The 26,311-nt window shown below is 41.5% G+C and overlaps 1 protein-coding gene across 6 annotated transcripts in view; it reads right to left on the reverse strand.

The window, feature by feature from the left end:
• Positions 1-7,774: 7,774 nt before the first annotated feature.
• TBC1D1 (TBC1 domain family member 1) overlaps positions 7,775-26,311 on the reverse strand; it is a 192,101-nt gene continuing 173,564 nt past the window's right edge. For all 6 annotated transcript variants that reach the window (XM_045018773.1, XM_045018774.1, XM_045018778.1 and 3 more), the window contains 3 exons: positions 20,615-20,784; positions 15,077-15,247; positions 7,775-13,689 (listed from right to left, as the gene is read on the reverse strand). In XM_045018773.1, the coding sequence (XP_044874708.1) occupies positions 13,489-13,689; positions 15,077-15,247; positions 20,615-20,784 (542 nt within the window). In that variant the 3' untranslated portion in view covers positions 7,775-13,488. The remainder of the gene's footprint in view (positions 13,690-15,076; positions 15,248-20,614; positions 20,785-26,311) is intronic.

The raw sequence follows: 26,311 nt of genomic DNA on the forward strand, positions 1-26,311 counted from the left end.
CATTAAAGGTGTACTTCCTATGCCAGTGGAGGTTAGGCATAGAAGAACTCTGAGCTGATACATTTTTTCTCTCCACTCTTTTCTTCCACCAATGTACCTCTGTGCTGGGAGGGTGCAGAGTGGGAGCAGGGTGGTAGCACAGGACCAAGTAGTGGCACAGTTACACCAGTAGGAAGCTGTCATCTCAGAGGGGAATTCTCTGCTGGCCATTTGTGTCTCTGCTCTGCCCGAGTGACACGAAGTATAAATTACATTTAACCTGCACCACACTGAGTAGAACTAAGTGCCTCTCATACCTACTTCAGTCAGGAGAAAAACTGCTTATCTGCTTTGGAGAATCATAGGCTTACATCTAAACTTTAGAGGGAATAAAACTGCTCCCCCCGGCAGACTGCTCATCTAATATTAAGCAATAAGGAGGAGATAAAATGAAACAAGAAGAGGGGGCTCTGCCAAAAGGGGTCTTTTTTTAAAAAAAGCTACTTCTTCCCTTCCTGATAAACATAAAATAATTTAAAAAAAATAGAAGTGCAGAAAAGTCACAAATTACTTGATGGATGGAGAAAATGCCTTACAGTGAGATTTACAGAGCTCAATCTATCTAGTATATCAAAAAGAAGACTCAGCGGTGCCTTGATTAGGATGAATAAGTACCTTCACTGGGGAGAAAATACTTGGCACTGAAGGGCTCTTTAATCTACCAGAGAATGGCATAACAAGAACCAATGGCTGGAAGCTGAAGCCAGACAAACTCAAATTACAAACAAGGCATAACTTTTAACAGTGAGGGTGATTCCCAAGGGAATTGGTGAGTTCTCCATCTCTTCATGTCTTCCAGTCAAGACTCTGTGCCGTTCTGGATGATATGCTTTAGCCAATCACAAGCTACTGGGCACAATACAGGGGAAACTGTGTGCAATTTAATATCCTGCAATACACATAAGGCCAAACTAGATGATCTAATGGTCCCTTCTAGCCTTAAACTCTATGGATACTCCAGCAAGTACCTCAGTATTCAACGACTATGGCTGTTACATCTTAATACCATTAGGCTAAGTGGTAGGCAACACAGCTCAGAGAAGACTCATCTTGGGTCTTTGTGTCCCATCTTTGGTTTATGAGATATGGTGGATGATGGGAGAGGAATGGAGAATGGACTTTTAATGGAACGTCTACAACAACCTTCCTTATGGAATCACAACACTATGGCTTCATCTTTTTTTCCAAAGTCACCCTTGTAGTCCACAGTGCAGAGACATTTCATGGCACTTGGTGGGCTCTGGCTGGGTTTGCTAAAACCTACAAGTCACACAGAGGTTTTGGATAAATCCCTGTTGTCAGCTTTTTACTTCTTAAACTCTCATTTCCTCCTTCTTTCACGCATGCTTTTATTCTAAAATGTCCTATAACCATTGAACTTCCTACTTCTTTTTTAAGTAAAGGCTGACAATGAAATTTTTTTTCCCTTTGGGTGAGGCATGAAGCCATAGAAAAGGGGAAACAAAATTTACTGCCCTTCAAGGCATAAGCAAATGCATGGTGATTAATAATTTATATGAACCCATTAACACTAAGCTCTTAGTTAGCCCAGAAACTGCAGTCAGGGCTGCCCCATTCTGAGGCAGTTTAGTAATGTCTTTTAAACATCTGGTGGAAGGAAAATAGACGTTCTCTTCTTTCTGAAACTAATGTACATGGTTTAAAAGAGGCATCTATTTCACAATGCACCTTCTAAAGGAGAGGATCTACTGTGTTGCATTAGTAAATAGAAATAATGAACAGTAATTAAATTAGCTACCTAAAGATGTTCTGAGGATAAGACACACCAACAATTTTGTTCACCATGGGACAGATTCTAGGAGAAATAAGTTTTATGAAACTTTCTCCTTCCCCCATGCAATGTCTACCACAATTGGAATGCAGATGCAAGTATGCCTTACCATCCTGCCCTCTACACTTGCCAGCAGAACTGACGTGAGATATGCATGGTTCAGCTTTTCAAAGGAGAGGGGAATATGTGGCACCACCATGGGCTCCCCTTAAGCTCCAATAGGAACCCTGAGTGAGTCAGCCACAATTTACACTGGGGGTCCCACTTCAATACCTCCCTCGCTTTTCCCAGCCCCACCCCCCCAAGTCAGTGAATTAAAGCAGTGATCTGACCCTATTGATCTAGTTTAGCAACCTAATGATTACAAAGATTTTATGGCCACACTGTTGAACTCAGGTGCCTAAAAATTTAATCCATATTTAAGTACCTTCATCTTTTTTCAGGCATTTAAAGAAGAGACTGTGGCAAGATTTGAGGTTAACTGCAGATAGCTTAGTGATACGATTCTGGTGAGGACCTTCGAATTGTAGGGCAGTGCAATGGACTAACTATATTTATTTCTGTCTGACCCAAGGCACTGAACTGCTGCTTGTTACTATTTAGAAACCAAAATTAAATAATGAATGGCCTAGTTGTCTGAAGTATTGTGCCCCCCCAGATGTCGCAGATGCAGTTTGAAGAAGTTTTCCTATTACGCAGACCACTTTCCCCTCTCTCTCTCTTGCAACAGTCACAAACCTTCACGACCACAAGGCTCAGTTACTGTAACTGGTCCTTGGTAGGGCTTCTTCACTGCTTAGAATTGGACAGTATATTTACTCACTGGTTTGAGAAGCCATGAACACACTTAGGCCATCCCACATGCATTCCACTGGCTGCAAATAAAGTTGCACATTTTGTTAAGCTGGCACAGTCAATTTTGTAGGCCTTGGATGTACTTAACTAAGCACAAAATCATGTCTCTGAGGGTACGTCTTCACTACCTGCCGGATTGGCGGGTAGTGATCGATCTATCAGGGATCAATTTATCACAAATCGATCCTCGAAAGCACTTCCTGTCGACACCAGAATTCCACCGCTGCGAGAGGCGGAAGTGGAGTCGACGGGGGAGCGGTGGCCGTTGATCCTGCACTGCGAGGACGTGAAGTAAGTCAATCTAAGTCGATCTAAAATACGTCAACTTCAGCTACGCTATTCTCATCACTGAAGTTGCATATCTTACATCAATCCCCTCAGTGTAGACCAGGCCTGAAATGATGGACCTGAAGGTATATTGCTTATGCTCCTTTGCCATCAAGCTCAGTCCACTTGTCCGAACTTCTAAAAGTACCCAAATATTTACCCCTTCTGAAAAAAGTAGCATAATACTTATTACCTCTCTGGTGGCTCGCTTTTCCTGTATGGAGCCCACTCAAAATGCATTATTATTCTTCACTTTAATATTTCTAATTTCATTGCACTGTAGCCATTTGTAGGGTCCTATATTCTTTTTTTATCTGTATATTGCTTCAACTCCCAACACTGAAATCACTATTCTGGATTCCTCACCAAAAATACTTAGCGTAAGGTGTGTAGCAGGTCAAAGACTAGTCAGCAGATATGGATCACACTCAGTGGGACTGGCCTCTCTGGTGATTTGGCTTGCGATGAGGTGCCCGGCAGAAACAAACTATTTTCCTCAGTTGAAAGCCACGACACCTAGCTGTAGTCATTTCAAGTAGCTCTGGCTTGGCTGAGAACACAGAACTCAACAACTATTCAACTTTCCAAGCTCCTCTGCTCTTTCCAACTAACACTGGCAAGAAACGCACCTGTGAAGGGACCAAGGCTACACTTCCATTCCACAACCTTTCATACTGCAGAAGCCAGTATCACCAGGGAAAACATCCTGAATCAGAGGAAATCCAGTGCTGGAAATGTACAAGAAACAGACTCCAGGTCGGAGTAGTAATAGGCCTATACATTCTACAATAGATTTTGCAAATAAATCTGGGAAAACAGGACAAACCATGCTGTTTCTGGAAACAGAGGATGACTTCCTAATCCCTAGTTAACTAGTTAGGAACAAGCACTTTCTGAGGAACAAGATGCATCAAGGAGTAGCGAGCAGGCTCTCTCCTCCCAAGGGTCACCCTGAATAAGTTTACTTACAAATAACCTTTGAATTGGAAACTTGCCGTCTTGGAAGAAGAGAAAGCCACAGCAGGGTAATGGCTGCATTCCACTTTTAGTTGAAAGGAAAGAAACTTACTCAATCACATTTTAAATCAGTTATTCTAGCACATCATGTTCAAGTAAGGAGAGAGATTAAATAATTGTCATAGTCACTTCTGAGGGAAATAGTCGTCTTATCAAAATGATACCTGGGGGCTGATATGATCATGTAATTTCAGAGTGTCTTTCTTCCCAGGACCTGGATCCAATTCCAGAGCAGATTTAGGACTCCACCTCTCACTCTCTCTCACCACCTCCTGATAAGGAAACATTCCCTTTCAGAAATATCAGATAAAAGTTTCCCAAAATCTCTTTGTGGTTTCCTAAAACACCCGGAACATCCCTATGCCTTCCTTATAATCACAATTTTATTGTCTCCATCTATTCTCTATAAGACTAGCCCATTCTGTCTTGCTTTTCATATATAAACTACAATCGTGACAACTTCAGTGATGTCCAGTATGTTAAAAGAGTAATCCCCTTTAAGCCATTTATATAAAGAGGCCAGAAGTGTCTTCCTGGTTATGAAATATTTCTTGACTTGCTTTTGGTTAACCTGAAAAGGCCTGTTTTGAGGGACTGGACCTTGCAGCCTCAGACTATTCAGGTGAAAGGAACATTTTCTGGCAACATCATTCATCGGCAAATGATCCACCCTGTGTTAGGTTATATAAAACTAAGAAGGTGGGCCTTTCAAAGGAGGTGTCCGGGTTCTACCCAAATCAGTTAGTTTTATTGCCCATTCTTTGTCCTCCCACATTCATTTTAGTGAAGCTCTATTAAAGAAAGACTATTTCACATCACAGGGTGTCTGTGGTCGTAAGTTAAACTCTTCACCCTAAGGAAGGTTTGGCCTCCTGTATTCAAAGCATGTGGTCATCATATTTACTGGGTAATCAATTCTATCTAGGTACTTACGTGGCCACATCACCATGGCATCATTTCACAGTCTTTAACATAGTTATCCTTGCGACACCCCTGGTAAGGGAAGGATGTAAATCCCAATATCTCTAAACAGATGGAGAATGAAGGCAGAGAAAGACTGAGGCCCAGATCCTCCAAAGGGTTTGTGTACACAGCAACTAGACACCCCTGGCTGGCCTGTGCCAGCTGACTCAGGCTTGGGCTGTGGGGCTGTTTCATTGCTGTGTGCACTTCTGGGCTTGGACTGGAGCACCCTGTGAGGTGGGAGGCCTCGGGCTCTAGCCCAAGCCCGGAAGTCCACACAGTAATGAAACAGATGTGCAGCCCAAGCTGGCTAGCATGGGCCAGCTGCAGGTTTTCTTTGCCATGTAGACATAGCCAAAAGTTAGGTGCTTAAATACTTCTGAGGATTTTGGATTAAGTGACATGCTCAAAGTCACAGACACTATGTGGGGGAGCAGGGAATTGAACCTCTACCCGAGTTCCAAGCCAGCACACTAACCACTGGGCCATTCTTCTGGTGTTACTATGTTTAAATTTGGGGGGAAAATCTTAAGATAGAGGTTTGCTGGCAGTGCTGTACTGTGTAATTGTTAGATGGTTTTTGGCAATACTCTTGCACTGACTAACTACATCACTGATGCTACAAGGTGCTAGATACTCAGAGTATTTTGGGGAGAGGGGAAAAATGACACTGCAGCAGTCACTAGTAGAACTTATCAAACAGGGTAAAATGATTTTTCAATTAAGAAAGAGGGATATTAGCCAAATATCATGGAACAAATAGTATTCAGTCAGCTATGGTCACCAATAGGAAGTCACCATTTAGGTACAGATGCCACACAATGGTATCTGAGATACCTCCATGGCAGCCTCTTTTGTATATAGGGAAATACTCATAAAAAACTGCTCAGCTGTTACAGGTCACATAGTGTCTCCCTCAGTTGTATTATGCTTTAAATGAAAGTTATGTGCACACAAGTAAAAACACTCTTCTAAAAATAGGTCACTTGCAAGAGGGAGAGAAAACCTAGTAAAATATCAAGATTAATTTAGAAATCAGATCATGTACAGGAAAAGATTTTTGGATTTGAGAGAGAAAATTGTCAAAACCATTTCAATGAAAAGGACGGAACCATTTACCTACACTCAGGCCAAAAGACTGAGCAAGCATAATGTTTAGCACATGGTTCCTTGCTCCCCTTCCCCACTTCTAGCACATAGCATAATAGTATATAATGCAGCTCAAGTCTATCCATAGGGGCCAGGGAACTGTCCTGCTAAAAGAACTGTGGTGTGTGTGTGTGTGTGTGTGTGTGTGTGTGTGTGTGTGTGTGTGTGTGTGTGTGTGTGTGTGTGTGTGTGTGTGTGTGTGTACACACACACACACACGGTAAAGCCTGGCTCATGTATGTGTTACATTCTCTAAATTCCTTTTTAAGTGTCTTACAGCCATCAGTCTATTCACCAGCTCTCCACATTTGTTCCATTATAAGAGTCTTAAATGGAAATGTAGAATACTACAGTTGCCCTCCTACTATTGGGCTATTGCCTTCAGATTCCTGGAAGTACCTTCCAACTACATAACCAAACCCCATGGAACCATATTAGCAAAGGAGAAACATTCACTCAGATGCTCAGCCCTAGGAATCTCCATTCACCCAATCAACACTCCAATTATCCGGCAACTTGGAGACATTCAATGGGCAAATGGAGGTTATGATGCTAGTATGATCCATTCCCTCATACCCTTACCCTTTTAGTGCAGCTGCAACCTAATTGTAAAGTGTTTAACTCCTGACATATTGGCAGGGAAGTCTGAGTTTTGGAAAGAAAGGAAATGGGATCTGGGAGTGACATGGGATGGGCTTCTGTACAGAATGGAGGCAAACAGCAGCTGGAAGGAATCAGCAACAAAGATCAGACGTGTCTAGAAAAAACAGGAATTCCTTCAGCTGGTAATGACATGATTTAAAATGTTAAATCCATTAGATTTAGAAAAATATTTTTCTCTGCTCTGGTCTTCCATGTCATCTGTATTCAGTAAGGGGAGTGCAGAGGAGAAGTGGGATCTTCTGTTTTCATATATAGACTGAGTGAAATCTCTGAGTGGCAAAACTCCCACTGACTGCAATGAGGCCAGGATTTCACCCATTGAACATTTTTTTCTTTTAAAATTAAAGCATGCAGTTTAATGGTCACATTATCATGTAATACATGCTCGTCTGTACTGACAGAAGAGGAGTGTAAAAAGTTAGTAATACATGTATCCAATCTGGGTGCGAATGCATCAGACTGATCATTGTGGAAGACAGGGGGGAGGGATAGCTCAGTGGCTTGAGCATTGGCCTGCTAAACCCAGGATTATGAGCCCAATCCTTAAGGGGACCACCTTGGGATCTGGGGCAAAATCAGTACTTGGTCCTGCTAGGGAAGGCAGGGGGCTGGACTCAATGACCTCCCAGCCCTATGGGATAGGTACATCTCCATATATTATTTATTATTACAGTTCCATACATCATTGACTTGGATGGCACTTGGGTCTTTCAGACCTTAGCAATTAATTGTTTTTGCCCTATACAATAGAAGCCCATCAAATAGTTTTCAATTTTAAGTTATATAAATATTCCAGTGCTTTATTTTCATTTTGTTAATCAGCTGTATATTCAGTTATAGCGCACTAACCTCCATGCAGAATGTGCTTACTACAGCAAAAAATATACAGGTGGAAATGAGTGTAATGGAAACACCGATATTCACACACACTATCACTACAGTAATTTGATAAAACAAGACCAGAAGAGGTTAACATTCAAAAATTAAATTTACTGGGTAAAAACTGCAATATGCAAACTTAAGTTCACTGATATAAAAATACAAGTCATTTATATGTTGTATACACACAAAATATATATGGAAATCATTTACACAGCTAGAAACCAGGAATAAAGTTCAGGATATGATCATGCAAAGCTTCACTCCTGTCACTCGCAATGGTACTGCCCAGAGACTGCTCACATGTGTAAGGCTCGCAGGAATGGTCTTAAGTCTCTTAAATTCAAGGGGAGAAATGTGTAATTGTTAAGGTTGAATGTGGAGACCATTACTGGGTAGCCTTAAAACTTGTCAGATGTGTTGTTCTTATTCCACAATAAGGGTGAAATTGTCTTCAAATAGACAAGACATGTGCACTGAAAAGAATGGGAAAGGTATATGCATATAAAGGTGTATGCATATAAAGTAAAAAAATGGTTTATTATTCTCCCGCGAGCCAGCTACAGAATTTCTATTAATTAATGGATGTCTATTTGAACACAACATAAAAGAACGCCCATGCTGGGTTCTCATTAATATTCAATTGTAGAACCCCAACCTCCCCAGATGCTCTCCCCTGCCCAAAGGAACTCACGCTTCTACCCCATTCTTTCCTCTGACCAATGAGAGAAATAGGATTCTACGAAATTCTGTCCTTTTGTGGAACTTGCTCTCATCCTTGCTCTCTAGCCCAGACCTAGCAATTGATTCCTAATGACTAGCAAAAACAGACAGAATCTCTCATCCTCAGGCCAATAGGATTTGCTGCCCATCGCATCTCTGCCCCCTGACACCAGGCCACCTTGTCTGTGTAATAGGAGTGCTCTATAAAAGAGATGTCTGTACTTAAGAGTTAGGTGTTAAAGTACCAGTAGATAGCACTCAGGAACACACAGCACACTTCCCAGGTCTTTTAGGTCCCAGACACTAGTTGCTGTGCATTTCCAATGGCTTCTTTACTTCACCCCTCAAGAGCTTGGAAAAGGGAACCAATTTAACAAATCTTAATCTGCTCCAAGAAAGGGAAAGTGGCCAAACCACCCAAATAAAGGTCTACCCTTTTTGCCAATATACCCATTTTCAAATGAGTCCCACAGCCCAACACAAGACGTCCCCATTCAGCGAGCACTGATGAAACAAACAGAGCTTAATTTCCACTAAACAAATAACGCTTTAGTTCAATATTCAAATTCTGCAACTGTAATAGGGCAGAATTTTTTTTTACAGATTGCTCCAGCAGTTCCGTAATATCTACATGTGTCTCAAAAATGGGGACACATATATTAATGAGGCGTATTAAGTAGGGTGGATCAGAAATTTTCCATCAAACCTGGTTTTGGACAGAAAATTGGGTTTTGACTAAATGAAATTCTTAATGTGAAGTGTTTGGTTTCCATGGAAAATTTCAACTTTGTGCTGGAAAACCAAAGACCCAAAACCTCCAATATGAAAATACATTCATGGTGCCTCAGGTTCCCATTCTTCTCCATGAGCCAAGCTTCCCAGCTGAACTACGCCTGCCCATCAGGCTCTGAGGGTGTGTGGGTGTGAGATCAATGGGAGAAGAGTGTAATTACAGTCATTGGGTCAGATTCCAGCCCGTGCTCTGCCCATGCTCTGCTTTTTACACTACTCCAGCACTGTGTCCTCTGGACATTCTGGGCTGCAGAATAACACATTAGAAAGTCTGAGGAAGCTGTTAGTAGTCAGACCAGCCCCAAGACACTGCTCTAATTAGTGCTAGAATCTGAGAGCCACAAAGGTAGGCTGAAGCCACCGTCGATCCCCTCTGCCTTCCTGTGTTCTCTCTCCTGAGAGTTGCAGCACAGAATCTGGCCTAAGGTTTATCCACCTCCTTTGAAAGCATGAAGAAGCACTCTCATTGTGGAGTGTACATTTTGGAGGGGGGAAGGGAAGGAAAAAGGGGAATTGAAAATGAAAAGAAAATATCACGGACCATAGTAACATCAGAAAAAGCCAGAGATTTTGCAGTAACCAACGAGGGGCAGAATTATTTAGTGTTTGAGAGTGCAGGTCTGGGACTCAGAAGACCTGGATTTTAGTCCCAGCTACCACTAACACATTGTGCAACCTGTGACAAATCTCTCTGCTCCTTTGTGACGCACTTCCTCACTCTGTATTAAAGGGGAATCATAATGTTTACCCACCTTTGTAAAGTGCATCGACCTCCTCAGATGATGGGCGCTGTGTCATTATTCTCAGGGTCTATATAATGATCTCTTAAAAATAAACAGGCCAAGGTATAGACATGCCAACGAGCCAACAATGAGGGCAGCGGCATGTCCTCAGATGCGGGACGAGGAAAAGAAAGCCTGCTATTGCAGGGTGGCATTCCACACGCCAGACCAGCTCCACAGTCCACGGGACGCCGTTGACTGCAAAGCACTAGTGGAGCAGATTCTTTCTTGTCACAGATGGCATGACTAGCTCCTGCCACATTACAGACCAAGTCTCTCTTCTGCCCTAGCTGACACCCTCTCTTGTTCACAGTGCATTTCTGAGCTGGTACGCTAGTGTGCATCATCAGCACCCTTATATTACTCACAGAACGAGCACAGCATAAGGCGCAAGTTGTGCATGGGAATGAACTCTTGGGACCACCTCCTGGGGAATCCTGGGAAGTCGCTCTCCTTTTCCCCTTTTCTTTTTTCTCCCCCTTTTCTGCGCACCATCGCGGGAGGTGGGGGAAAGGACAGAGACTAATCACCTGTGGGAGAGGCAAGGGGGAGAAAATTCTGTGAGCTTCAACTTGCAGCTTTCCTCAGACCGTACCCTTGGAAGGGAGGGAGGATTTTTCCCTTTTGGGTCTAGGACATGGATTTATGGGTTTCCAACTTGCTAGTATCTCTTAACTACAGGTAAGGGAGCTGCTTTCTGTTCTGATTCAGCAGCCAGCCTGTAGGGATAGTTCAGGATCCTCTCCCTCAGCAACACAGAACTATACTGCTATTGGTAGAGTCCCCAGAAGTAGAGGGGAGCTGAAGGTGTGTGTCAGAGGTGTCATAACACCACCAAGCTTTATTACTTCTCTCTCATTTCTGCATGGAAATGCCTGGGCTTTACAAGGGTTGGTGACTTGGAGCAGGGCACCTCCCTTACTGCACATTCTTCCATCCTGCCCCCACACCCCCTTGAGATCTAGTGGCACAGGGCAGAAGAGGCAGGAAAATGATCCCACAGAAACAGCCCACTCATCTGATGCCATGTAAGCAAGGGAGATCCTAATGCAGTTCTCCCATTAATGCTCAGCTCCTGTGCTGTGGATGGCCTGGGACTCAGTGTGTCAGTCAGGTGGGCTATTTGGAACTTTAGCAAAATCTGGTGCATTTGTACATGGACAGGTTTCACCCTGGAAAGCTCTGCTTCTTGGCAAAATCAAACGGTCACAAACATGTGGACACTTGAGACTGAAAACGGATGCCTACCTACTAACCACACTCTCCTCTGCGAAGTTGTTTTAGCCCCCATTTCAACTCAGCATCATATTGTCTGAAGGAAAATAAATTCTTGAAAAAGTCTTTGGGCCAGAGGCTTTCCTCCACTTACACTGGGAGAGAAGCAGAACACGAGCCAAATTACTGCACAACTTGAGTCATACCAAAAATATACATCCTAAGCCAAGAGATACAGAGGCAGGTCCCAAGTTCACAACTGGGGTTCTTAGTGTGTCTAAAAAAGTTTGATATCCATCAGTTTTCATTAATAACTATTTAAAAATCATACTATGATCTCAGGGAAACTCTTAACATATTAGCTTCTGAACTATCACACAGAGAACTTTGTTTTTGTTCTTAGATGCAACAAAACGTGCAAACATAAATTTTGGCATGGATCATTAACTTTTCTCTGTTGCTCTTTTGTTTAATATAAAAAGCCAATGTATGAGTAATGGCCCCAAGATGTCCAAATGCAACATAACTTAGCCCTCAAACTGTAAAAGAGTATGATGTAAAGAGATTTTAACATGTGAAGTGTGAGCTTCTGTATGGTTTCTCAATTCAAAAACAAAACACAAGAAGTAAAGAGATTTGTAATGTCTGGCTTGTATAGAATTTAGACTCTAAGCAAACAATGTGGATTTGGAGAACCAGCCACATCTAAGAAATTTACAGGAATCAATCTGTAACTTAGAAATTAAAGAGCAAATTCTCCAGTTTAATCCACATGCTGGTATTTGATTTGCACCAGAGTGCACATTACAGCTGCAAGCAGAATGTACCATAGAGAAACATGCATGAAGATAAAAGATCTTCCACCACATTGTGGATTAGAGAAATAAATGTGCCCTAAAATTTTAAGAATAAGAAACTGACAATTTAGGAAACTCGCATCTGAAATACTAATCTCTACTATAGCAGCAAGCTGATACCTGTAACACTGAGTTTGGGGAAGAACAATTTTGTGGTACTATTTGGTCTAATTAAACAACAACAAGTTAACTGGATCTCCTTGGACGTTATTGCACCTGTAGTTGAAACAGTGATGCTTTAACTGGCCAGAAAACTACTTTCATTGTATATTACAGAAAAGTGAGCTTTTTAAAATGTGTAATCTTCCGCAAAAGATGCATTGTAAATAGGCCGCGGTCCTAATTCATACTTTAGCCCAATATCCTTTATAAAGCAGTTTAAGTATGTCTGGCACAAAATCAAGCTTTGAAGTGCCTCCACCATTTCAGAGAAAGAGTCTTAAATATTGTTCTTCTCCAAAAGGTGAATGGGCACCGAGTACCAAATGAAACTAAAACTCAGCAGGCATTCAGTTCCCTGAAAGAGGCTGTCTGACATCACACAGCAGATCAGAAATAAATAAAATGATGCCTTTAGGCATGATGATAAATCCACTACAATACTGTGAGAGTGACAGACTCCGCCATGACAATGTCAGTATATTCTGTTGAGAAAGTAAAATGCAGTTACCTTCAATGGTACATTTATCAGATCATGTCAATCAACAGTACTAAAACAATGGATGTCAAAACAAAACATTATAAAACATACTGTTTTAAAAAAACTGATGGCAAAATGCCCCACAATTATAGTTACACACAACCAAGTCCTCCTCTCCAGGGTCCACTAAGTTAACACTTTTAAGCACACAAAGCAGTTATCAGAGGCCTTAATAACATGATTAGTGGAACCCAGCCAAGCCACAGGGGAATTACACCCTCAGAAATCTATCGAGTATGATCACAACCTATCTGTGAATGCTAATACTTTGTAGTCCCAAAAAGACAGAGTCAGTTCAGAAGCTCTTCACTGCTGTAATTCTCCAGCCTTTTACAGGGCACACTATTTTACATGGAGTTTTCTAAATAGAAAAAGGAACACACGTAACCAATATGAAGCACTTAGGTTTAGAAGCACTTATGGAAGAGTCCATGACCGCAGATATTTACAGTACATTGTATCTGGAGTGTACATATGTTATTTAGTTATTCATTCCTGCCCATCATTATATTGCATATTTTATAGTTCACAAGAATTCTATAAGTTAACAAGCAAGAGTCTCCTCCCTGAGAAACGTGCTTCTCGTATTTTTGCAAACACTCCCATCCCCTCACTCAGCTACAGTAAGGCATGGACAATGCTAAGAAGACAGTGTCAAATCCCAATGATGACAGTAAAAAACAGTTCTTCCCTTTCTCTTTGTGGAACTTGTCTGGTCCATTACAATAGCAGCTGTCAGTTGGCATCCAGGCAGTCTTGCCTGGTAAGTAGATGTTTTCCACCTGGGCTGCCTGTCTGCATGCGTAGATCTTCCACTGTCTGCAGCAAAGCTTTCCTCTCCAGCTCTAAAGTGAGAATGGATTGCTTCAATTTGCACTCGTTGTTCAGTAAAAATTCTACTGTAGCTTCTAGGTTTTGGATTTTTCCATTTGCCACCTTAAGGGGAAAAAGAAAAGAATTTCCTAAAAACTGTGAAACCAGTGGACCTTACAGACAGAGTTCTCCTCAGTCCTTCAGGCTTTTAAAAAGTCCTAGTGAGATGTGTCATGTTTGCAGCAGATTTTCCAGTTATGTAGAAAACACACACTGAATTAAAGTGTAAGTACTGCTACTTCCACAAACCCAGTATTACTTATAAATAGCATTGTCTACAGACAACAATCCATTTTTTTTCCTCTTTCTCTCTCTAATCTTTATTGTTTAGGTGCTAGTATGATTAAACCTAGAATATAATACAGAGCAGATTAAAAGTTAAATCTACAAATAATTAGCTAATAGAACTTTACATTTATTAGCTGCCACCCTTTAATTAAAGATAGCATCACTATTAATCCAGGAATCTACTCACTACAAAATTACACTCCATAGAGATCAAGGAACAGAAATATTATGACTCAGAAGGAAAAAATGTGTCTGCCAACGATTGAGGAACAAACCTGCCACTATGTTTCCCATGCCTAGAGGTGACTAAGTTGAGTAGGATTTGAATAAGCATCCAAAGGCCTGTATTCCATCTTACCTACTGTGTCATCTAGCTTCCAAGTTTTTGTTTTTGATCCAAGAGGCTTGAAAATCTAAATATAGAGCCCATCTCTTACCTTCATATTCCCTTTAAATTACCCATGTACTCAAAAGTTGTATTAACATGTTTTTTTGCAGATCAGACAGAAAGAAGGAGCACTGAGGAGTTCAGAATGGATCAGCTCCTTCAGAGACCAACCGTACCATCTCTGAAGACCTGCCTTGTCTCTCTCATCTCACAGAGGGCGAGATTTGAAACAGCCACCGACACAACTGCAGACTGAATGGACTGAGGTCAGATACTGGACATCAAGATGTACTATTTCATGTCTTTCTGATCATCCTGGATCATGGGTTCTCAAACTTTCTCATAACAAGGATCACCTCTTAATAGAGAATGTGTCTCATAGACATCTCTCCCATTTGTGACTGCCTGACTACAGCAATTGCTTAAATGCGAAAATAATGTTAAGACTGCATTAATGTATCTTTAGCTGTCTTCTCCAGCTGCTAAATTTCATTAACTGGAGTGAGCCAGCATCATGTGACCCCAGCCAGCTTTCCATAGGCCACCAGCAAGCCCTATATTCGGGAACCTCTGCTCCACACAAACTTAAAAGGTTTTAAATACTGGTAAGTCCACCTGGTACCAACTGTAAATAGGAAACACTGAAGACAGTAATTTCAGTTATGCCTTAACCTGGATCAAATCTGGCCCACATCTCCTCTATACAATGGTCTCTTCTGAAAATATGTACAAACAATGGTTCAATGGCTCGTTAGCTGGAAATATAAACTGTACCTGCAACTCCTCCAGTAGATCAAAGTTCTGTTTTCTCAAACTAGTGTTTGCCTTTTCCAACTTATCCATTCTCTGATTGTCATTGAGAGACGAATCTATCAACTCATCCTGAAGCACGTGATATTCAACTTCGTAAGCTTGCAACTGCTTGGCGATATCCATTTCAAACACCTGTTATACACATATCAGTATTAGATGCTATGAAGATCAAGAGAATCAAATGCATAAAAATTCTGTTGGTTTATTTTTAGGGTGTAGAGTACTTTTCTAGCTTATGTCCCATAGTCTTGAGACAGTGATGTCCAATGGGTAGAAGACATGCACGGAAGTCAGACATGAGTTCATTTCAAATTCTGACATTAACTTGTTGTATGACTTTGAGAGGTAACTTACACCAAAGTTTACAAAATGTGGCCACCGTTTTACGTGTTTCCATTTTTAGGTTCCAAACTCAAGTCAAGTTGGGCATCCAAAAATGGAGGTGCCCAAATTTAGGTGTCACTTTTGAAAACTGTAGCTCAAACCCCTTTGTGCTTCAGTCACCACACATGTAAAATGTGGATAATACCTATCTACTTTCATATAGCACATGAAAAGTACTGTGTGTGCAAACTACATCACCTATTTCTGATCTTGTTATAATATTTTTAGTGTCTGAAAAAATATTAAAACTCTATCATTACTTCAAAAGATTTCATAGAGAAAACATTAAACCATGTTGGAGCAGAATTCTATTTTTAATCACTAGCTGTTAATCATTGACAGTATCCTCAGTTTGTATCAAGACAAATATTGAGCCACACCCTGCTCAAGAGACCTTATGCTTTAAAGGCAGACAAATCAAGCAAAGTACATTGAGAGAGAGCCACAGGAAAAAAAAATACTATAATGTTCTTCCCCCTGCTTGTGGTCTTAGTATATTCGCTTTCCAATTTTCCAGGAAAGCTAAGTGGTAGACCGTATTATTCTAAGGCCCCGAAGTACCTCACTGAATGCAATGAAAAGATGAAATGAGAATGACACAAATGTCAAATCACAGAAACAAATGGAAAACAAAACTTGAGTCACTCAATAAAGATACAATAGGAAAATACCCCAAGTACAGAAGTTAATCAGTTGTTCCTTATTTTAACTTCTTGTATCATATTTCTCTTGGAAAGGAGTCAAAAGTCAATTCCCATCTGAGATACTCATTGAAGTAATGAGAAATATTGCCCGTTTCCCTCATTTGCTTTGGGATACAAGGGGTAAAGGTTTCATTGCTACAGGAGGGATATAATTTAAGAAGATATCAGCTGTATAATAAGATGACTGTAAAATCTTAGAATTCATGTTACCTGCTTATTACTCACACTATAAAAATGATCCCTAATAGTTTTATTGCAGCATGAGTGTAAATGTTTGGGCTTCTGAACATTAAAGGCTGGATCTCAAACATAGTTTAGGTACAAGTAAATCACAGAATCATAGAAACATAGGATTAGAGGGAACCTCAAGAAACAGGACCAAGAATACATAGATTATCCCTGACACCATCTTCTTAATAGCAGCCCTTAACATATTTGAAGATTGTTATAGGTTCCCCCTTAGTCTTCTTTTCCCAAAACTAAACAAACCAGGTTTTTTTAAAATTTACAGGTCAGGTTTTCTAAAACTTTTAACATTTTTGCTGCTCTCCTCTGGACTCTCTCCAATTTGTTCACATCTCTCCTAAAGCGTGGTGCCCAGAACTGGACACAGTACTCCAGCTGAGGCCTCACCAGTGCTGAGTGGAGCAGGACAAGTACCTCCCATGTCTTACATATGACACTCCTGTTAACATACCTCAGAATTATATTAGCCTTTTTAGAAGCTGCATCACACACATTCAATTTGTGACCCACTATAACCCCCAGATCCTTTTGATCAGTACTGCTGCCCAGGCAGTTATTCCCCATTTTGTAGTTGTGCATTTTATTTTTCTTCCCTAAATGTAGTACTTTATTGAATTTCATCTTGTTGATTTCAGACCAATTCTCCAATTTATCAAGGTCATTTTGAATTCTAATCTTATCCTCTCTAGTGCTTGCAACCCCTCTCAGCTTGGTGTTATCTGCAAATTTTATAAGTGTACTCTCCACTCCATTATCCAAGTCGTTAATGAAAATATTGAATAATATTGGACCAAAGCCAGATCTATGCTCGACCCGCTAGATATAGCCTCCCAGTTTGACAGCGAACCATTGATAACTACTATTTGAGTATGGTCTGGTCTTTCAACTCATTTTATAGTAATTTCATCTAGACAGCTTCTCCTAGTTTGCTTACGAGAATGTCATATGGGACTGTCTAAACCTTACTAAAATCAAGATACATCACATCTACAGTTTCCCCCTGATCCACTAGGCTAGTAACCCTGTCAAAGAAGGATGTGAGGTTGGTTTGGCATGAATTGTTCTTGACAAATACATGTTAGCTATTACTTATTATCCTATTATCCTCTAGATGTTTATAAATTGATTGTTTAATAACTTGTTCCAGTATCTTTCCATGTATCCATGTTTGGTTGACTGGTCCAGAATTCCCTGGCACTTCTTTGTTCCCTTTTAAAAAGAACAGATCCTATGTTTGCCCTTCTTCAGTCCTCTGGGACCTCACCCATCACCCATGAGATCTTGAAGATAATCGCTAATGGTTCTGAGATTGAATCGGCTAGTTTGTTAAGTACTCTAGGGTGAATTTCATAAGCCTCTGCTGTTAGATGTATACATCTAACTTATCTAAATAGTATTTAACTTTTTCTTTCCATATTTTGGCTTGTGTTCCTTCCCCCTTGTTAATATTAATTGTGTTAAGAATCTGGTCACAATTTACCTTTTTAGTAAAGACTGAAGCAAAATAGGAATTCAACACCTCAGCTTTCTTGATGGCATCCATTAGCTCTCCTTCCCCTCTAAGTAGAGGACCTACACTTTCCTTCAGCTTTCCCTTGCTCCCAATGTATTTATGGAACCTCTTGTTATTGCTTTTTATGTCCCTTGCAAAGTATAACTCATGTTGTGCCTTAGCCTTTCTGATTTTGTCCTCATTTGCTTTTGCTACCTTTTGTACTCATCTGTAGCAATTTGTCTACATTTCCACTTTTTGTAGGATTTCTTTTTGATTTTCAGGTAATTAAAGAGCTCCTGAGGGAGCCTCATTGGCTGCTTACTATTCTTACTATTTTTCATTTGCATGTATGGGATTTCCATTTTCTATGAAAATGAAAGATTCAGTAGAAAATACAAAGTTGTGACTTTCAGAATCAACCTATGCAATTCAGCAAGGCAAACTGTTAGTTTTGTCATGACCGCTGTCTTCCAAACTCCTTTGCACTCAGAGAGGGGAGGGAAGTCCCTGCTGTCATAACCAAAGCATCAAATCCAAAAGGACAGAACGTTAGGCAAAGCAAAAATTTCACCTAAAAAGCTAACAAACTTAGGGCAAGTTATGGCATGGAAGCCACAGGCTACAGTTGGGGGAGGTGGGAGGATACGGATTTGCCTAGTAGCCTTGTAGAAGTTGCGATCAATCAGCTGCTCTCTAGAGCAGCAGTCCTCATCAAAGGAGAGCAGCTGTTCAGTCCTCAGGTCATTTTACCTGCCTGCTCTGAAACTAGAGCAGTTTGAACGCAGGGCAAAATACCCCGTCGCTTCTGCTCAGACCTAGCAGTTTCCCTCAGCTCACCTAGGCATAGGTCTCTCTGTAAAACCCTGCACTCTGGCTTTTGTGCACTGTACATAATCTACCTCTGGAGAGTACCAACACTTTTAATGTCCTTCCCCCTTAGACCCCAATCCCCTCTAATTTTGCCCACCTTCCTCTAATATTAAGTGTTGGGAAAAATCCTTAGCTAGTTTAATGAGCATGTTTGTTTTAAAGGAGCATTGCTGCCAGCAAAGAGAAAGCCATTCCCCCAAGGCCATTCTGCAGGGTTGTAGTGCTTTCACCCTGGATCCTTCTGGCTTGAAGGCCACTCTCACTTCTCGCCCCCCAAGTCTACCTGTGGACAGGCAAATGCAGCTCCAACTGCAGAGTGAACCTCATCATGTTTTGGGGAAAGGGGAAAAAGTCACCACAATTCAGTTCTGTGTTTGTACAGCACCTAGCACAAGGAGGTCCTGGTCCATGGTTAGGGCTCCTAGGCACTACAGCAATACAGATAATAAAATAGCAATATTTGCCATCTGTATTTCCCCTCACTGTGAATCAGTTGTCACGGCCAGGTCATTTTCAGGATAATAGGGTCTATATGCAGACCACTGCAAACACGGGTTATCTGTGTTCTTCACAGACCCACAAATACAGTATACTCCTGATTATCCAAACAGCCTGGGCAACATGGATTTTATTCAGATAATCGGGATTTCAGGAGCCGTTCAGCAGTGGGGTGGCCACCAGGTCCTCCTCCTTGCAGTCCAGGCTAGGGGGAGATGTCTCTGCTCTATCCTGCCAGCCACCCTACCGTCCCCCGGCACCCTCTGGGAACAGGTGTCACTGGTCCTGCAGCAGTGCAGGGAGAACGCTGCAGCTCTGCTGTCATGCCCCTGCTCTATCACTCCTGCGAGGGCGAGGCTGCAGAGGTCTCCCTGGCTGCCACAGGAGCCATTCAGCAGCAGGGTGGCCTCCTCTGCACGCGGGGTCTCATCCTCCTCTTCGCAATGCTGACTGTGGTTCTTTTCTCTATTATCCAGACCTCCACATTATCCCAATCCCTTCCTTGTCCCCCAGCATGAGAAAGATGCCCTCTGTAGCATGTACCTCACACCGAGGGACAAGGAAAAGATTTGGATAAATGAGACTACACTGTGCATCCGTTAGAACCACCTTTTATCACAGCAGTGTTTCATCATTTCCCTCCCCAATGGAATAACTGACATCTTGAGGGATGACTCAATGTTTCCCAGTACTATGACGGAATGCAGGAGACTATACCATCCCATCTCCTCTGTCTGGAAGACAAGTTTGCTGTTCCACAGCATTTTGCTATGTATTAACAAACTTGCATCGGACAACTTGGCAGAGCAGACATCATCAACAAAGAGACGTCTATGGCGTGGGTAAGAAAAGATAACATGCACAAGGCTCTTGTAAAACTATTTTTTCTTCTGAAATTAGATGTAGAGAATCAGACTCTGGAAATGGGTAAGCCTAGTAGTCATTCAGCCCACCTTACTGCCTATCCTGTAGAATGCACTGTACCTGGGATACAGTATTATTGCCCACAAAATGAAAATCAATTAAATACACTTAATTACATTTACAGTTCTGATTTTTACTAACAATGCAATTAATGATGACTAACTAATATGTAAGGATGCCCAGGTACTATATAAGTAATATGGTTTGAAAGCTTCTTTAACATATTCCAAACTACAATTAGTAATCTATTCTCAACTAGGAATAGCACAAGCACTTTTCTCCATTGTGATTTTACAAAAGAATACTACTGCTCCTAACTTCTGTTAATAAGAACATAATTTCTCTTGATAATAGGTAAATGTTCAGATTGTCTCATACTTGATTAATGGTCTTTTCCATCTGTACCAAGCTCAGGTTTGGGAGAGTGTTTTTAATAAAATCCACTATGGTTTCTAAGTTCTCATGTTGCAGAATCAAGGGTTTGTGACTTCCCAACAGGCTTAAAGCCACTTTAAATATAACCTCTGATCCCTGAAGAAAGAGCATATCTGTGAAAACAAAGAAAAACAAAAAGTACGTAAAACAAGCACATCTTTTGATAAGAATAATACAACAGTAAAATTTCCAAAGTATAACACCTTCATATACTATAGAGATCAAGAGACTAGAAATATTCACCAATCAGGCATTTTTATAATTGTGTTTTCTAGTTAAACAATTTTTTTTTTTTACAGTACCTTACACTAAAAGCGGAAACGGAACTTTTGTAAAAGTTTTACACTGAAAAAGAAACATTTCTTTAATCCATGGAATTTGCATCACAGGAAGTCAATAAGACACACAGTGTGGGGGATTTTTGAAAGGATCAGATATACATATATTTTATGTCTGAACTGTATTTTCAGCTACGCTAGCTAAGTCATATGCTTCAAGGGCATGAACTGAGCAATGCTATGTAAATGAGTTCCTTCTCCTGTTCTGCCGAAATAGTGTACAAATAGCCACATATAAGAGAGAGTGAATGTGCATGTGTCCACACATGCATGCATTGCGTAGTGGGCTGTGGTTTTTTCTAAAGCATTAGATACACATGTGGCATTATGCCCCATATTCTTCATAGCAATATTATTATGATATGATTATGGCATAACTATGATGTATTTCATGTAAGATATCACTGAAAAGGTTATGATTCTCTGAATATGATTATACTATTTGTATGCATGTATCATTTTGGTATCTGAAGTTAGGAATTTTGTCTATGCACCTATTACAAATGTGTTTACACCTGGGGAACACCCAGTAGGCAGAAGGCAATCAGTCTAGATGGCTGGCTGGGAAAGGCCATTAGGAAGAACAATAGGTTTTAGAAAATGCTAATCTCCCACCAGGGAGCCTTCCTGAGGACACTATAAACAGCCTCTGACTCATGGGTGCTATGATCCTACAGGGACATGTGACCAAGTCACCTGGTACTGGACTCCATCTTAGAATACCAGTGTTTTTGCACTGAAAGGCATGGGAACTAAAGTTGGAGACAAAGAGTTCCTGCCATATGCAAAAGCTATTAAAGGGGAGTGACATCACGTGGTTCTTCACTGACTCCCCGCCCAAAAGAGATGCCTGGAAACATCTGAGAAACAAGGACTGAACTGGGAGAGAAAGGCTGAACCTAGGCTAGAGGGATTTCTAGCCTGTGAAAGGAATACTTGGGGTTTTAAGCTGCAAGCAAGTGAAGAGTGCCCTTAAGAGCCTCCAGTCATCTTAAATCATCATTTAGGGTGAGAATTTGCTACTCATATCCAATTTCTTTAGTATATTAAGTTTAGATTGCATTTTTGTTTTATTTGCTAGGTAATCTGCTTTGATCTGTTTGCAGCGGTGGCTCCAGGCACCAGCGCTCCAAGCGCATGCCTGGGGTGGCAAGCCGTGGGGGGCGCCCTGCTGGTCCCTCTGAGGGCGGCCGTCAGGCAGCCTTTGGTGGCTTGGCTGCGGCACGTCCGCTGGTCCCACGGATTTGGCAGCAATTCGGCAGCAGGTACGCCAAAGGTGCAGGACCAGCGGACCTCCCGCAGGCAAGCCGCTGAATCTGCAGGACCGGGGACGTCCCACAAGCAAGCCGCCGAAGGCAGCCTGCCTGCTGTACTTGGGGCAGCAAAAAAGCTAGAGCCACCCCGTCTGTTTGCTATCCTTATAATCACTTAGAATTTATCTTTTGTAGTTAATAAACTTGTTTTTGTTTTGTCTAAAACCAGTGTGTGCAGGAGTTATTACTTGGGGCAGAAAACTGTGTATATTCCTCTCCACATTGAGGGAGGGGGCAAATTTAATGAGCTTACACTGTACAGTTCCCTATGCAGTGCAAGACTGTACAATTTTGGGTTTACACTCCAGAGGTGAGTGCGTGCCTTAGGAACTGGGAGGTACCTTAGCTGAGCCTTCCCATGAAGAGCTGATCTCAGCATTTGTGTGTAGCTGCAGCTGGGTGTGTCCCTTCCTGTATGTGTGCTGGAGGGGGCTTGAGGCCTGTCACAGCAGTACAGTGTAAAGGGAGCCCAGGCTGGTGGGTCAGGCGGGCTCTGTGGTACCCCAGTTCCAGTTGGCACCCGGGGGGAACCCGTCACAATACATCAGGACCATTATTTTTCAATTATTTAAGTGACAATTGTGTGTTTCACTAGCTAGATCAATTGCCCTGGTTGGTAGGGTGACCAGACAGCAAATGTGAAAAATCAGGACAGGGGGTGGGGAGTAATAGGAGCCTATATAAGAGAAAGATCCCAAAATCAGAACTGTCCCTATAAAATTGGAACATCTGGTCACCCTACTGGTTGGTGAGTTATCACCCGAGACATCCAGTACATATTTAAGCTATGTATAAGCTAGGCAATGCAGTGAAATTGGACAGTGTTACCTCTTCTTGTATGTGTTATGTTTTTTGAAGGGGGTCATGAGAACTCTATGAGGAAGTAATAGGAAGCAGCAGAATTTACTGTTCAGCTGTCAGTTCTGAGCTTGAATGGGATTATAAATTAAAGAACTTTAATAAATCAGTAGGTATCTACACTTTAATTATAAGGACTGAGTGTAATCTTTCTTCAGCCCTATTTCTCACCTACTGGAGGGAAGTGGAAAACTGCATTAGGAAAACGTACCACACTGTGTATGGGACTTGAGTTAAAGAAATCAGTTTTCTAACAGCATCTGGTTTATTTGCTTTTTAATATAAGCATCTGATAAACATAATAATATCCTAACAAGCCACACGACTAATCACATTTGTAGTATATCTTGATATCTTACTAATGTAGGCTGTGTATTAATGCTGCAGGTGGCCCCATGAAGACAGCATCCTGGTACACATTCAGCACAGTGCAGCCACAGTATCTAGCTACCTTTCAGCATAACTTCCTTTCCATCTCTTCCTTTTTCCTTTACAAACAGCTGACAATCTAGCACAGGTCTTTATGGAGACAGGAAATACATGAGAGCAACCCTGTAGCAGCCAACGATACCGCTCACAATCCATCTGGCCAGAGGAGGTACAAAAAGCTCTTTTCCTCCATAGACTCTCTTGCTACTAGACCTCAAAATCTGCTCTGGGTTTTATAGAGCGACTTTCATACAGGAGGAAGTATCCAGTATATTACACAAAGTTATTAAGGGGAGGGGGAAACCATATGGAGGGTAAGTGGATTTTTGTTTTCAGTTCAGGTTTGCTAATTACCAAATATATCTGTGTTTATACAAAGGCTTCCTATCTCTCTTCCTTCTACTTGAACCTGCAAATGAAGTCATGCTGCTGAACTGGTAGCATCACAATAACTTACATGGCAATAGGCTGATGCCAAACACATCAGAACTTCATGATCAAATAGAAGGAGAAATTGAGCAATGAGGAAAAATGCTAATGTCAAAACCACAAGTCTCTCTGGTGCAGCAAAGAACATAAGAAAACACTGGCTGACTACATTTCTCTGTACAAATATTCTCTCTTTTGAAGCTTGCATCAGAATGAAAGTTTCCCCCTACAGTTCCTTGACTTTACCCTGAAGTCATAACTCATTTCATTCCTTTCCTGTATTCATCTCTCTCTCACAGAGGGACAGACAGAGCATGAAGCACATGTAATAACTGATAATAAATCTTATATTTCTGCCCCAGTCATCCTAAAAACAGTGCAAACAGCTCCAGTTCCAATTCGGTACATTCTATAAGAGGTAGGGCTGCTCTGAAAGATGTAATGGAAAGTGAGCATCTGTCTTCATGTGTCTATAGAAACTTGAAAAATACAGGACATTGCTCTTTAAAGGAATCTACAGTATTTAATATTAATACAGAGAACACCAAGTAAGAATCAAGAAAGATGAAGTACAAAGCAGAACCTAATTAAGCAGAGAATAATACATCTACATGACCCAACACTTCCCCCTAGAAGAGATGCAGATTAACTCAAAGTGACCTATACAGTATTATGGTATGAGCTGGATTGATTTTATACTTCTGAAATACCTCACTCATATATAAAATAGTGAGCAGTGAACAAAGGCCCATTTGTTTTAGGAGCTTATATGGCTAAGGCTTGCTGTAAGTGGGCTGCAAGCCAGCGACAATGCAATGTAGGCATCCAAATTAACGTCAGCATGACTGGCAGACATCAGGATTTCAAATCAAGTTATCTACAATCTTGGAACAGAATAAATGTTCTTCCAAGTCTCCTCCACCACTAAGTAAATAGGAGGTTTTAGAGAACCTTTGTTTTGCAGTACCCTCACATGACCTTCTATTCTGAAGTGCTGAAAGCTTGGACAGATGGAGAAAAAGGGAAAAAGGCAATTTTGCTACTTTCTAGCATGACACAGCTTTGTAACTCCAGAACTTCTTTATAACCTATGGCTTTAATACACTGGAGTATAGCCTTCAGAAGACAGTGGGCTGTAAGGTAGTCTAAATGCACTGTACCTTTAACTACTACATTGTTACATAGCAATTGGGTTGCAAGGAGTCAAGGAATGAAAGATTGCCCTGTCCACTATTGGTGCATATGTGCCTCATGCACTTCAGTCCAGAGTCTCTAGCCAGCAGTATCTTGGCATGCACCCTGGTCTTTACCCAGCAGGACCAGGCAGTGTGCGTGTGCCCTGAAAATCCTCATGCTCTGCATCAAGGGCATATAAGGGCAGAGAGCACCAGTGCTCCTCAGTGCCTCTGGCTTTGAGAGGGAGCTGGCAGTCTGCGCGACTGCCAGCTAATTTCTACCGAGTAGTTAATAGTTTTGATATTTTTAACAGCTTTTAGTATGAAATGGTCAAAGCGGAGACTCTGAGGTTACTGCCTGGGCGTAGGCAATAGTGGAATGTGCATATGGACAACCACGCAAAGGAGAATGGGAAGTTACTCGCCTGTACGGTAACAGGAGTTCTTCGAGATGTGTTCTCTGCATGCACATTCCACAACTTACCCACCACCCCTCACCGTTAGAGTCCTTATCCTTGAGATGCTGCAGTTGAGAGGAAACTGAGGAGCACTGGGGCACTCTGTTTTTATATGCCCTCGATGCAGAGCATGAGAACTCAGGGTCATGCACACTGTCTGGATACTTCTGGCCAAAGATTCCAGACTCAAGTGAATGAGGTGCCCATGCAAAATGGAAAGTGCATATGGACAACACCTCTCAAAGAACTCCAGTTCCTGTAGGGTAAGTAGCTTTCCACTGAACGGGCTGCCCAGTCAAAAGTTGGCAGGTAAATCAGTTTGCCTGGTTAGTCTGCATTTGAGACACTAGAATTCAACTTTTTTTCTTCCTCCCTAGGAATCTAATAAATGAGTGGTAAAACCAAAACCTCTCAGGTTGTGCAAAACTGAGTAAGCAGTTGTGTAGGAATTGCCTGGTTCCCAGCACTATGTGCAGTATTGCCAACTCCAACCATTCAAAAATCATAAGATTGGCTTAATAGTGACAATTAAAAAAAGAAGTTTGAGGTTTCTATCTTTCTTCAGGTTTCTGAGCCTTTGGCATGGCTGAGGATGAGAAACTTTCATTTTAAAAAGGTGTCAGTTCAAGATTCTCACCTA

The sequence above is a fragment of the Mauremys mutica genome, chromosome 5 (assembly GCF_020497125.1).
Source record: "Mauremys mutica isolate MM-2020 ecotype Southern chromosome 5, ASM2049712v1, whole genome shotgun sequence".
Taxonomy (NCBI): Eukaryota; Metazoa; Chordata; order Testudines; family Geoemydidae; genus Mauremys; species Mauremys mutica.